The 13084-nt window shown below is 41.7% G+C and overlaps 2 protein-coding genes across 4 annotated transcripts in view; one reads left to right on the top strand and one right to left on the bottom strand.

Annotated features, from left to right (window-relative positions):
* The window catches only part of phf21aa (PHD finger protein 21Aa), a 34934-nt gene extending 27877 nt beyond the window's left edge, over positions 1 to 7057 (top strand). The window contains exons 12-18 of one of the 2 annotated variants that reach the window (XM_027023207.2): positions 184 to 263; positions 352 to 409; positions 2298 to 2488; positions 2901 to 3056; positions 3421 to 3496; positions 3588 to 3691; positions 3890 to 7057. In XM_027023207.2, coding sequence (XP_026879008.2) covers positions 184 to 263; positions 352 to 409; positions 2298 to 2488; positions 2901 to 3056; positions 3421 to 3496; positions 3588 to 3691; positions 3890 to 4555 — 1331 coding nt within the window. In that variant the 3' untranslated portion in view covers positions 4556 to 7057. Of the gene's footprint in view, positions 1 to 183; positions 264 to 351; positions 410 to 2187; positions 2211 to 2297; positions 2489 to 2900; positions 3057 to 3420; positions 3497 to 3587; positions 3692 to 3889 lie in introns of both variants that reach the window. The other variant, XM_027023208.2, reaches the window with a different exon arrangement.
* A 37-nt stretch (positions 7058 to 7094) lies between these two features.
* On the bottom strand, positions 7095 to 13012 carry zgc:110699 (uncharacterized protein LOC325371 homolog). Of its 2 annotated transcripts, none has more exons than XM_027023193.2 (7): positions 11623 to 13012; positions 11375 to 11508; positions 11170 to 11226; positions 11009 to 11082; positions 9904 to 10051; positions 9205 to 9298; positions 7095 to 8949 (listed from the first exon to the last, which is right to left on the bottom strand). In XM_027023193.2, the coding sequence occupies exons 2-7, from the start codon at positions 11451 to 11453 to the stop codon at positions 8760 to 8762; spliced, it is 642 nt and encodes a 213-aa protein (XP_026878994.2). In that variant the 5' UTR covers positions 11454 to 11508; positions 11623 to 13012; the 3' UTR covers positions 7095 to 8759. The 2 variants fall into 2 exon arrangements, with proteins under 2 accessions (XP_026878994.2, XP_026878995.2); XM_027023194.2 differs by having other exon boundaries at positions 9205 to 9286.
* Positions 13013 to 13084: the final 72 nt, after the last annotated feature.

Below are 13084 nucleotides of genomic sequence, written 5' to 3'. Positions count from 1 at the left end.
CAATATTGTACTCATTACCTTTTTGGACTGAACTGAATAGGAAGTGTGTGAGCATCTGAAACTGTGTGTGTGTGTGTGTTTGTGTGTGTGTGTATGTGTGTATGTATGTGTGTGTGTGTGTGTGTGTGTGTGTGTGTGTGTGTGTGTGTGTGTGTGTGTGTGTGTGTGCGCGTGCTCATACAGAGATTCAGAGTAAACGTCAGGAGAGGAAGAGACGGACGACAGCTAATCCAGTGTACAGTGGAGCAGTGTTTGAACCAGAGGTAACACACACAGAGACTCAGACACACAGACACACACAGACACATAGACACACAGATCACTCATTACCATCATTTTCATGTGTTTCAGCGTAAGAAAAGCACAGTGTCATACTTAAATTCTGCAAACCAGGGCTGCAGAAAAAGAGGTGAGTATGTCTGTATGTCACGTTCACTTCCACATCTCTGCGTGTGCGTGTTCAAGACTGTCTCTTTTGCTACTGCTAATGCATGCTGCTTGCATCACAGCATTTTTATGATGCATTGCTTGCAAATGGACTTTGCTTGTTGCTGTGCAGACCGTGATTAGTGATCACTGCAGCAGAATGTGACCAACAAAACACTGGCAGGATGGATCGGTCACTGGGGTGTTCCTCTGTATGTGTCTCTACGATGAACTGACTTGAACCATCCTTTTGCTGCTTAACTCCATCTCTGCCGTTGCTGATGCCCTCACTCTGCAGGGCCAAGCTCTGCTAATCTCTCACACACGTGCATTATTCTCTCTGCCTCACTCTGACTCTTTGTAATTGCTTTGTGTAATAGGCTTAGTGGTGCTCTATTGTTTAATGCCACTGTACTGTGAAAGATACTGAAAGATTTCAATGTGCTAAACATGGAGTCACGGAGGTAATGGCTCTCTTGAGAGCTAGAATCTGACTGAGGGCACACTGAGGAGATGAAATGGCCCAAATTCCCATTTGCCAAATGCAAGAATGTGCCTGAATTTTTACTTGAATATTCTCTGCTTTAATTACTCAAATATTCAAATGCATCCTTTACATGTTAAAATAAAGAAATCACATTTTGGCCAAGGGCACCCAGACAAGGTCTCTTATGGCACAGATATCAAAAGGTCTCTTTCCCCGGGAGACTGATGCTGAACCAAGTGTTTGCACCTGGCATTTACAGTATGACTTGTTACAGTCTGAGCAAATTTTCAACACTGGTTATATTGCAGAAATAAATGTTCAAAAATTACATTTTTAGGAAGATGGGATGGTTTGCTTTCCTCCTCTGACATTTACATCTTGTAGAATGGCCAGAAAATAGCTCCTTAACTGGTCCCAAAATGTTATTAAAATTGGGTGAGACCATTTATTGTGCCAAAGAGGGAAATGTGTTTCCTGGAGTACTTTATTAAAATTGTGTGAAACCATTTATACTGCCCAAGGGAGAAAATGTGCTTCCTGAGGAAGTATTTTTGCAGTGCATCACTATCTTGTGTTCCTTAGCTGACCTGCCTTCCTCAGTTTCTCAGCGACAGTAATATGAGTGCCATGCATTGTGCATACATGCCTTTTTGTCATTTTCCCCATTATAAGAGAATTCTTACTGATATTTTTACATTGCTTTCATCTCTGCCCTTTGACTCTGGTACTAGTTGCTTCCAGCATTCCTAACCTTCTCTTCCCATTAAACCTGTTCAGCCTTTATCAGCAGATCCTGAGTCAGTGTTGGAGACAGGCCCAGAAGCAGACTGCCTTACTTATAATTAACAGAAGTGTTGTTTAGGCCTAGCATTAAAATCAATAAAGTTATCAACTGACATCCAGCTAATTTGGTCAAATACTGGAATACTCCTGCGTTTTGTTTCCCATAAGTTTATTCACAGCCTCAGTGAACCCAGTAGTCATATCTTTAGCACAGGAAGGAAGAAATGCAGTTCATCCTGGAAATACTTACAAGACATATTGTTTATCCTTTCCTAAATCTCACTGCAGTGTTATTTGTGGAAGTCATGTGATAATCAAGGATTGCTTGCATAACTAAGTTGGTTTGCTAACACTCCAAAGAGCAGACAGAAGTCATTAAGAGCTAACCAGACTGAGATTGCCGAGTGATTCTCTTGTTGTATCCCTGCATGCTTTGCGTCCTCTCTTATCTAACACTCCTCTTTCATTCCCACCCCCTCTTGCTACGCTAGCGAATGAGGACTGCTTATCGGAGGTATGTCATACCGATGCTTTGTCTTCTTTTGTCTTTTCTTTTTACTTTTTTTTTTTTTCCTTTTGTCGTCTGTCTCATCTCATCCAGGTCGCCCACCCAAACACAGCAGCGCAGTGGAGAGGGGCACCAGCCCCATGAACCCCACTAGCTGCCACGCAGCGGCTGGGGTCCCACAGCAGCCCAGCGCGGGCAGCCCTCACCCCCCCGCCCTCCCACTAACCCCATCATCACATCCACTCCCATTCAGCCCTCGGGGCAGCCCAAGCTCAGTGGGGGATGTAAGTAGCTGTGGGAGATTGCTTCAACCACTGACACAGATCCAACACATACCCCCGTAGCCCTGTTCTGTTAAGGATGACCAGCAGCCCCTAGTGGATAGGAGGTGATATGGTAGTGATGGCTAAGTCAGCTAAATCAGGGTAAGCAAGCCAAAATCTGTCATATGACTTGCAAACCAATCATTTTACCCCATATCAGTCAATCCTTGTACAATCTGGGAAAAACTGATTCTGGATCAGTTATGGTAAAGCGGAATGCAGGGCCCATGTAAACCTACAAACTTTCATATACTAGAATATTTGAGTGGATCCCAGGCTGCATTTAATAATTTTTATAAAGTCCCACCTACCCTTGTATGATTGGGTGAGCATGTAGCAACCATTGTTGTGATTGGTGGATTCTGTGTGGCAGGGAGACATCCATGATGATTTCTGTATGGTGTGTAGGCGCAGTGGGCAGTTACTCATGTGTGACACCTGCTCACGCGTCTATCACCTGGACTGCCTGGCACCCGCCCTCCGCACTGTCCCCAGGGGCATGTGGATCTGCCCCTCATGCCAAGACCAGGTAAATGCCCCGGAGCCTCTAGCTTCTGCCCTTGGGCTTACAGCCTCTCCCCCCTGAGCTGCTGCCCAAGGCGTCTGTTGCAAGCAGTGGTTGTACTGGCCTTCGGGATCTGAACTTGCAGTCCTAGTGACACTGAAATTGTTCTTGCCATGGTAAACTTCAGCTAAGTGTAGCACTCCCTTCTGCTTTGGAAGTTTAACATGGTTCATTTTAATGTCCTTAGTTTCCTTGTATTCCATTTTTCAATGTTGCATTTTCCTCATTCAGTTGTTTTGCATTCATGTTTTGGTTTCTGTTTCTTTATGCATGAATGCTGGAGTGTTGCATGCTTTTAACTGGAAACAGCACTGTTTTCTGTCCACAGATTTCAAAGAAAGAAGAGGCAATAGACTGGCCAGGGCCTCTTGCAATAGTCCATTCCTACATTTCTTACAAAGCAGGTAAAGTGTTTTTGAAGAAGGGTAGCATTGTGTGATAGTGATTCTCTGGTCCCTCAGACACTATCACCTGGCTTCTCTCTTCTTCCTGCAGAGAGGGAACAGGAAAAGCAGAAGCTGGAAAAGTGGAGCTCGGAACTCCGGCAGGAGAGAGAGGAACTCGAGCTCCGTGTCAAACAGCTCAGTGACTCCATAACGGTGAGAACCTGTTCTTGGGTTCATCTAGTAGAGCAGGTAGTGCAAGCTTTTGGTAACCAGAATGTCAAATACTGTAAATTTAATGTAAATGTTCGTTCTTCTGTATGAAGTCTTCACGTACAGTGACCCATTATGCTGTTATCAGGTCTGTCTCACAGACTCATGTCTGATGTCCTTGGGTTCCTTTGCCACTTTCAGATATGCAGGGAGAGCAGAAATGGTGTTCTGTCCCGTCAGAAGGAAATGGAAGCATCGATAGAGAAGGTGAAGGGTCTGGTACGCCTGATCAGGGGCATACAGCTGCCCTGCCTCCCCCTGGCAGAGTTACCCCCAGCAATCATGGCCAACGGAGACTTGGACCGTGCTGCTACCCAGCAGCCTGGTGCCAGCTCTGAGGTAAACCAACATCCAAACGTGAAGTGCAGCCTAAAGGACAGCACAAGCGTCAGCCGTCTCCTCATCGTCAGCGGCACGTCAGGGAACCTCGGCGAGAGTGTGAACCTGAGCGGCTGCCTGAAGGACACGGGCGCTGCGCACACACACAGCAGTGCGTCAAGCCCAGAGCCTGCAGTGGATGCCACAGACGGGAAGAGCACCTCTGGGAGCCACCAAGGCTCTGTTACTAACAACTGTGCGCCACTTAGCAATAGTCACATCAAGAGCACCGTAGTCACCAGCTCAAATGGAGCTCTGGAGACAGAAGAAGTTGGACATGAGGAAAGCATAAACAAAAACAATACCAATGACATAAATAAAAACAACGCAGACATAAATAAAAACATCATCAGGGATCTCCAAGGAAGCCCAGAGCCCCCGTTACCTGCAGTGATGTCCCTAGCAGAGGTCATACAGGGTGTAGAGTAGTACTGGCATCCCTCTGTAGACCTGCACAAGTCTTGTCCACCCCGTCCCTCGACCCTCGAACCACCCAGCGCCCATGCCTGGCATCCAGTTGCCACTCAATCTTTCAGTTCCTTTACTGTATGTCTGTCAGAATCCGCAGTGCCGTTTCAGATGAGCAGGATTATACGTTCCGAAGTACCAGCGCCTAAAATGTTTAACACAAAGAATAATAATATAGAAAAACGAAGAGAGTAAGAGAGTTATTAGAGTTTAAGATATCACACCACCGTGTGCCTGCTGTTGTTCCCTTGGCGCCTCTAGGTCAGAAAGCTTAGGGATTGATTGAGCAAAGGCCTTTACCAGCTCTTAGAACACAAGCACTGGGAAATGAGTGTTAGGGGCTCTGTCATGTCCTTTTGCTGTGGAAAAGAGAGCCTTGATTTTGTCTGAAAGACAGAATAAGTGTGATACAGGTGTAAGGCTTTTGTTTTCTCTGGGCAGATAAGAACAGCTTAGAGAGGAAAATAAATCATCATAATTTATAAGCAGGTCTTCCAGGTGTCCCAAAAGATTCACACCTCTTAGATGTATTTGTCCTATTTATGGTGTCATAGAGTGTGCAGCAGTTGTGTAAATTTATTTTAAATTGCTGTCTTTTTAAGTAAATGACTTAGTTCTGTTTTGCCAAATGCTTTTTGCCACAGGGACATGGATTCTTTTCTTTATGGTGATTAAATAGATATTTCAATAATAGAGTTGTATTTGTGTAGCATCAGTATTGAGGACCCTTAACGTAAATCCTGACACAGCCTTAACTAGTGATCAAAATGAAATGTATTTGAGTGTTTAGACAACGTTCATGAGTGTGGTGTTGGATATCAAACATGGTGTTTATGAAAGATAATGACAAATATAAAATTCCCACGATATAACTCAAGGAACACTTCTTTTTGAATTAGGCTACAATATGTCAATTAGTTAATTAGTATATGTAGAGCTTTCATGATACTCAACAAATGACTCCAAGGAAACTAAACCAAAAGACATAAGAATAATGATAAGCTGCCCTTTGTACTATTAGTTTATGCACATTTGAAAAGTTTATGACATTTCAAAAAAGTCATTTGTGAATGCTTATGTAGCATTTTAAGGGCTTTCTATTTTGTATTGTTATATTAGCTGAAGTGTTAGCCTTCCCTATGGCAGCACTGTTAAGAAGACTTGGAGCAGAAGCACAGGACTGTAAGCTTTACTAAAGAGTCCCACAGCACTTGTGTAGGAGGAGAGAGACAGACTACACCAACCCCCTGAACTCTTGCATCATTGTATCGTATCTAAGATGTGATCAAAGCTGTGCTGCATTTGTACTATATCTACCAGAGGTGTTCTGGAGTCTGTGTGTCTAGAAGGCTCCACAGCAGACAGTCATAAATACAAAGCTGGGTGTTAAAACACAAATGAGCAAAGTCTATTGCAGCCTTTCAGGTTGGAATATAAAACTCTGTGTTGACAAGGAAGCACAACAGATCATGCAGAGATGCAAGCGTCAAATATAATTGTGATGCAGGTCTGTACATAAAATAGAAATAGTACTGGTCCTGTCGTAGTTTCAGCTATATGTGTGAGTAAGAGAGTGTGTGTGTGTGTGTGTGTGTGTGTGTGTGTACGCATGCGCATGTAGCACAGGCAGTCAACAGGTCTGGCCTGTCTTTCTCTGAAGCGGTTGCCTTAAGATGCTCTGGTTCCTTGGATGTGTGTGATCTCTCTGCACTGAAGGGCATCTGTGTCAGTGTGATTTGGCAACATAGTGTGTGTTTGTATGTGCACACAACATTTCACTGCAGGAAACATGACATATTTTCGTTGCACAATCATTAGATGTTTAAGAGGAATGTTTTGTAAGTTACATTGTTTAAGAGGTAAGTTACACTCATGGTTTAGTGGCCAGTGCCTAATCCATCTAGTGAATTTGAGTTTTGTTTACAAAAGCCTATCATTTGAATTACATTTGGTTTACTACTATATTGCTGCACTTTGTGTTTGAACTATGTTTTTTATGCTTTTGTCTCCATCTCATGGTTCAGAAGGATTGGTTTAAAATGGTCAGTTTCTTAAAGCAACCCAGCTGACTCTCCAGCTACACAGTGGTGTAGCAGCATTGAGTCAGTTAATCATTCAAAAGCCCTGCAGGACACAGCAGAATTCACACGTGTTTCCTGGTTAAGATGTTTTACACACACGTGTTTCCTAGTTATGATGTTTTACACACAAGTACACAACTTTTGAGGACCCTTTTTTGCTGAACAACATCTAATGGACAAAAACTGGTGGGCAGCTTTAAGCCCTTTAAAGAAAAAAGACTATTAAAAATATGTAAATTCATGCTAAGTCTCACTACAGCTGTGACATATTTCCTATCTCAGTTATGAACATTCATGTGCATTGTTCAGAATTTTACAGAGAAGTATTGTTAATAATGTCTCTACTATGATGATGCTGAAGTTCTGATATTATAGAAGTGTGTTGGGGGCGGGGCGGGGCGGGTGGGGGTGGGGCCATTAAATCTGCAGTCATCATGCTCCACGTTTGGTCTTCAAATGCCATGTTTCGCTGAAAGGACTGAACATTTGTGTCTGGATGTTTTAAATCTGTAGTTTTCAAACGTGTGAAAGGTCTCTGCACCTGTGTTATTTTTACACTAGAGGATAAGTGTTTGTGTCATTTTAATGGTCCCTCATGTGTTTAAAATATATATATTTATTGGGTAATCTGTTCAGACCTCCTCCACTAAGACCCTGTGTTCTGATCTGATCAGACCTCCTTAGGCTGCATGGATGGTACTAAACATTCAGGTCTCCATCCATGGCTTTAATGCTCAGCCATTGTTCTTCGACTTACCATTCCCTAGTTTACACATTTACGCAATTAAAGGCCTAGCATCTGTATGGACACAGGAAGTCAATCAAAAGAGTACTGCACAAACATATCTCAAATTAGCAGTGGCTCATCTGATGTGCCAAACAGTTTATAAAGTGTTTAGTAATGCGTTTTACATAGTTCTTTTGTTTAAAAAAAACAATAAGGGAAAAAGTCAAGTATTTTTCATAATGGTTTTGAAGATGATGTGATCAGCTTGGGTTTATTCACTTTTTTATACTTTGTATGTTTTCTGTTCTTTGTTGGTCTCTGTTGTTTGGTGATGCCTGATGTTGCTTTGTTTGCTTCCCCCATAACCTTACTGTTCTCCTCCTGTAAGTTATTTAAATGCACAGTTACATGTCTTTCTTCATGTTGAAGGGGGTGGACATTTTAGGAGCATTTGATCAATTTGTATTTATTAATTTTTACCATTTTTGCTAATTAAAATCGTAAAGTCAGGCATTGTCCTATAGGTTTGTTTTGGCTCAGTTTGGTTCCGTTTCAGTGTTTTCTGTAGTCACAAACTTGCAGTAAAACTTACAGTTTTCAACTTACGGTAATGTATTGACATCAGTAATAACATAATGACCAACAAGGATATAAGACTTCAGCCTTTTATTTGGATTAAGCACGCATTCCATAATTGTAATAGAATTTATATCAGTGTTTCTTAGCACAGCCCAGTTTATTTAACCCAACATCCATTATCCCCCTACCAGGCTCTCATTGTCTTGGTTCAAATGTGCTGGGAGCAGAAATGGAGTTAAAATGTGGGCCATCTGGTGAGCCTCGAGACCTGGATTGAGAAAAACTAATCCACAGCATAACCGTATCATAAATATTTTCCCCTCAATTTCATGTTTAGTGTCTTAAAATTGCATGTCTGTTCTCGAAGACAATCAGTTTAAGATGATTCAAAGCTAATTTTCTCACCCAGTCATGATGTAGGAGGATTTCTACAAGTGTGAAGAGAGTAACCTTTCCTTAAATTTTATAAACCAGAGTGGCAGAACTGCCTCTTTGCTTCTGTATATTTATAAGGTGGTGTTAATATTTGAAAGCTCCGGGTATCTGACCTTTTCAAGCCACTATCATAGAAGGGACAAATTAATTCACCTGTGCTCCCTGAGGCTGTTCTACCATATAAAAATACAGCATTCCACTGGAAATTACAAGGATGTTTTTCAGTGAGAGTATAAAAAAGTCCTCAATCCTTACAAAGTGAGCAGGAGGCAGGGGAATCTCATCCACTGATCCAGAGCGAGAGTCAGCATGTCAGGAATGCTGAGGTGGGCGCTGTCTCTGGTCACCACTGCATGGTTTTGCTGCGCGTCAGTTTGTTCTTCAGCACATGGCGCATCTGCAGCATGCGTGAACGTTTGTCCATGGCCAGCAGATGGCGCTGAAACTCCAAACGTACCTCTCGAATGAGCTGCTCAAACGCGACCTCTACTGATGACAAACTCTCTGCTACAGAAAGCTCAAAAAAACTACACCTGTAGTGTCACAATAGAAACATATTAGAATAATCAACTAACATGTTGATAGTGGCATCCAGACCATAATCATTTAAACAGAAACATATAAACTATGCTCTCCACAATTCATACCTAAACAAAAATATTATACTTTTGTAGCATCCAAACAATGCTAAACATTTATAAAAATACAGACTTAAGCTTTCACACTTCATGTGCATGGCTCTCTTTTGTGATTCTGTGTTTGGTTTAGAGACAGTAAGGGTTCCAGACCTCAGGTCCTGGGCCAATGCCTGCCCCTCTTCTGTCCTGACAACACGACCATTCTCCATGTCACTTTTATTTGCCACAATGACTGTGGGGATTCCTTGGTGATAAAAAAACCCCAAAACACACACACAAAAAGTGAGCGAGAGGGAGAGAGAGGAGGTCTCTTATTGTACTCTGCACTACTGAGCAGACATCATAAACAGTGACAGCAGGATAGACTGTAGATTCATGTGATCATAAAAGACTCCAGTCTAATGATGCACTGCATACTTCTCCACATACATAAACACACACACACAGCCTTACTAGGGCTGAAAAATCACCCCATACCATGCTGGTAGCCTATGTATGGCTCACTGTGTTACATGGATATTTATCCCAATATTTACTGATGTTGTGGAGCTACATCTGAAGTTTTATGACGAGACCAAACTAACTCTGATGTGAGATGAGTTCTACCATGCAACCTCTTGAAGATGGTGGACAAACAAATAAACACACAGAAGCACAGATCACCGAGTCTGATCTGTTTTCAGTTTAATCAGCAGTCTTTCATTACATGACATCAAAGACATAGGTTTGGAGGGGCAGGGGGACATGTCCCCTCCAATGCTTGTTGTATGTATCATAAAAGACGAGATAGGTTGGGTGATGTGTGCCCCCCCCAACTTGCACTAGAACTAAATCTCATTTCAGTCTTACCAAGCGTTTGCTTGACGTGGTCGATGAGTCTCTTCAGGCGTGAAACAGCCTCAAAGCTGCTGTGGTCTGTCACCGAGTACACGATGAGAAAGCCATCACCCCACTTAATCGAGCTCTCCAAAGAGGATGCGGCAGGGCCCACACACTCCTGCACACACAAACCATTTAAAGTAACACACCCGCATACGCAAACCGTTAACAGCACACACACCCGCACACGCAAACCATTAACAGTACACAGACCCTCAGACGCAAACCATTAACAGCGCACACATCTACACACGTAAACCATTAACAGTCCTGTTTAGTAGAATGGTCTGTTTAGTGGTCAGTCTGAGAGGGTGAGTGAGATAAGGTGCAGTACGGCTACTGCATGCTTTCATGTCTGATACCAGCAGATGGGGCTGATCCAGACTAGGTTTTGCCAGATTTTGTTAAGAGTGCCATTACTTCCTTCTTCCTTATGTAAGCTCCCAGACAGGTGATTTAAATACTGTCTTTGTGGTTTAACATTGGTGCCTGTTTACTCTTTCCTGCCTCTCAGCTCAGAACCATTTAGAGCATGCAGGTGGAAGAAAAGCACACAAGGAAAGAGGTTATAGAGCAAAGACCTCAAAAAGAAATGAGCGCTTACACACAGTAAAGGTATAAGACTAACAAGAAATATATTCTTAATCAGCACAATAACAGTATATAAGGCTGAAGAACTGCTCAGAAAACATGACAGTTTTAAAAAAATGTGTTTATAACTTGTGTGCATACTAATTCTGAAACAATATATAATGACCCTCATATGCAAAACTTAACAAGGAAACACTGGGATGTGGATTCATACCTAATACTACAAAATTTCTGAGTGATATATATTCATCTTCTAAGCTATTATACTCTAATGTATTGAATTACTTAATATTAATGGTAATAACATATATGTAGTATAATGCATTAAAATCAAATGCTTTTATTTTATGTATTAATATCTTTTCCCACTTTGTTCCAGACTATAATCATAACCATAACCATATAATAGTGCACTGATATTACTGAAAATATTGTGGTGTTTCATAATTGTTTGAGTCAGTCTTTAAGTACAAGCACATAGTACCTTATTAACAGTGTCTAAAATCTCCAGGTCAATCGTTTCTTTGTCCACTGTTTTGCGGCACCTGTAGGTAACTTCTATGAGAGGAAACAAACGCAGATTGTCAGCCTTATACGGGCAGGATGTCTAAAAGGTAGTTAAATATGAATGTGTACATGTGTCACCCTTTTTATGGTCATACTCTCCAATGAAACGCTTGGTGATGAATCTAACACACAGAGCTGGATTTTAAACAAAAGCAATAAGTGAAAAAGCAGGAGGAACAGAGAGAAAAAGACAATGCTATATATTACTGTAGTTCTCAACATTTACTATTACCAGTAAATAGTTTAGGTTTTTAAACGCGTTTGTATAGTGTCTTAACTTTACCAGTCTTTCCACAGTTGTCTCGTCCAAGCAGCACAAGCTTTGCCCTCGTCAGTTTTCGCGACGGTCCGGGCTCGGTCATGTTTGCGGAGCCTAAATGGATCTGACACGTTTGCTCAGTTGTGCTAGAATGACATCTGAAGGCAGAATTATTAGAAAAGGCTCAGTACCCAAACTAAACTCAGTGCCAAAACCCGTAGTTAACCAAGAACGCAGTTTCAAGAAACAGTTTGTTAAAGATTTTTACTTACATTGCTTTGTAGCGTTTTTTAAAGTGTATTCTAGTGCGCTATAGACTACGGCAACACTGCATTAAAAGGCGTCTTTTTGATGCCCAGTGATGCAGCCACTGTACATTACAGAGCACTACTTTACATTACAGAGCATTATGGCACCATCTCCGTCCTAGACGCGCTGCTCTGTTACCGTCCACAGTAACCTCAGCCAGAGACGCAGACTCGCTATAGTCGGCCAGACGGGGCTTTGTTCCTCCCATTCCTTCCTCACATTTATCATCTCGTCCGAGTAGAGAGTCATTCCTGCCTTTTGTTGGAGTCTCATTAAAGAACCACCTGATTGATCGCCCCTGGCAGCCCTTTCCTCTTAGGTTCCCAACAACCATTCATTAACCTCAGCTAAAATTAAAACGTTCTGCTCAGCATTAATATATATGAATTTTCCAATATAGTACATTTAGGCAATCAATAGCTGGAAACAAACTCTTAAATTTAATACATTTTAAAACCTTTTTGACTGTTGAAAGCCCCTAAAATGGCTGTTCTTTTTCAAAGCTGCCCTGTAGTGTGGAAAACACAAGGCTTACCATATTAAAGCATGCCTGCGGCATTTTGGTATTATATGATTATTACAGGGCAGAAGTCCCAGGACTCACTTTAACCTGCAGACCTCCAATACAAAGTTAAGATCCCATTGCTTCAGAGCTTCAGCCAGGTAGCCACTGCATTTTTTTACTATTTTATTATGATTTTCAAGTGTGCGATGCGTAATGTGCTGAGTATGCAAACTGCTTTGGTTCAGACTATATAAAAAGTAAAATGTACTTGGTAAGAGGTGTGGTCAAGGACAATAACTGTTTGGAAGTAAACTTAAGGGCTGTAGCAGCTCAGTGGTGAAAATACTTGATCTATAATCAATAGGTTGCTGATTCAAACCCCCTCACTGTTGGGTGCCTGAGCAAGGCCCTTAACCTTCAATTGCTCAAATTGTACTCAGTCATAATTGCAAGTCACTTTGGATAAAAGCATCAGGTAAATGTTAGTCAAAAAACTTCTTGTTTCCTGAGTATGTATTCACCAACTCTAATGTAAGAGTCACTGCAATTTGGTGCAGTCTTGAAGATGACGCTCCCTCCTCTTAATCTACTTAGAGTCAACTTTTAGGATTATTCAGTTCCTTCTTAGTTAGACATTTTTTAAAAGATTGACATGCCATAGACATTCACAATCAGCACATACATGTACATGAAACTGGACACCTCTTTCTAAAACTATAAAAATGATAAAACCCAATAGAAATTATAACCCAATAAGAATGTAAACACGTTCCTGTTTTTAAAATTGTGTGTGTGTGTGTGAAGATTCCAGGTAAGTAACTGTAGTAAGAGATGTAGAGATATTCAAAATTGTACTAAAGTACACGTTTCCAGAGAAACAGGATGTTTCGGACAGAGGTCCTTCATCAGCTGTGCAAGCA

Source organism: Electrophorus electricus, chromosome 21 (assembly GCF_013358815.1).
Source record: "Electrophorus electricus isolate fEleEle1 chromosome 21, fEleEle1.pri, whole genome shotgun sequence".
Classification (NCBI taxonomy): Eukaryota; Metazoa; Chordata; class Actinopteri; order Gymnotiformes; family Gymnotidae; genus Electrophorus; species Electrophorus electricus.
Note: the sequence above shows the minus strand (reverse complement) of the source record. Positions and strands in the feature narration are given on the sequence as shown.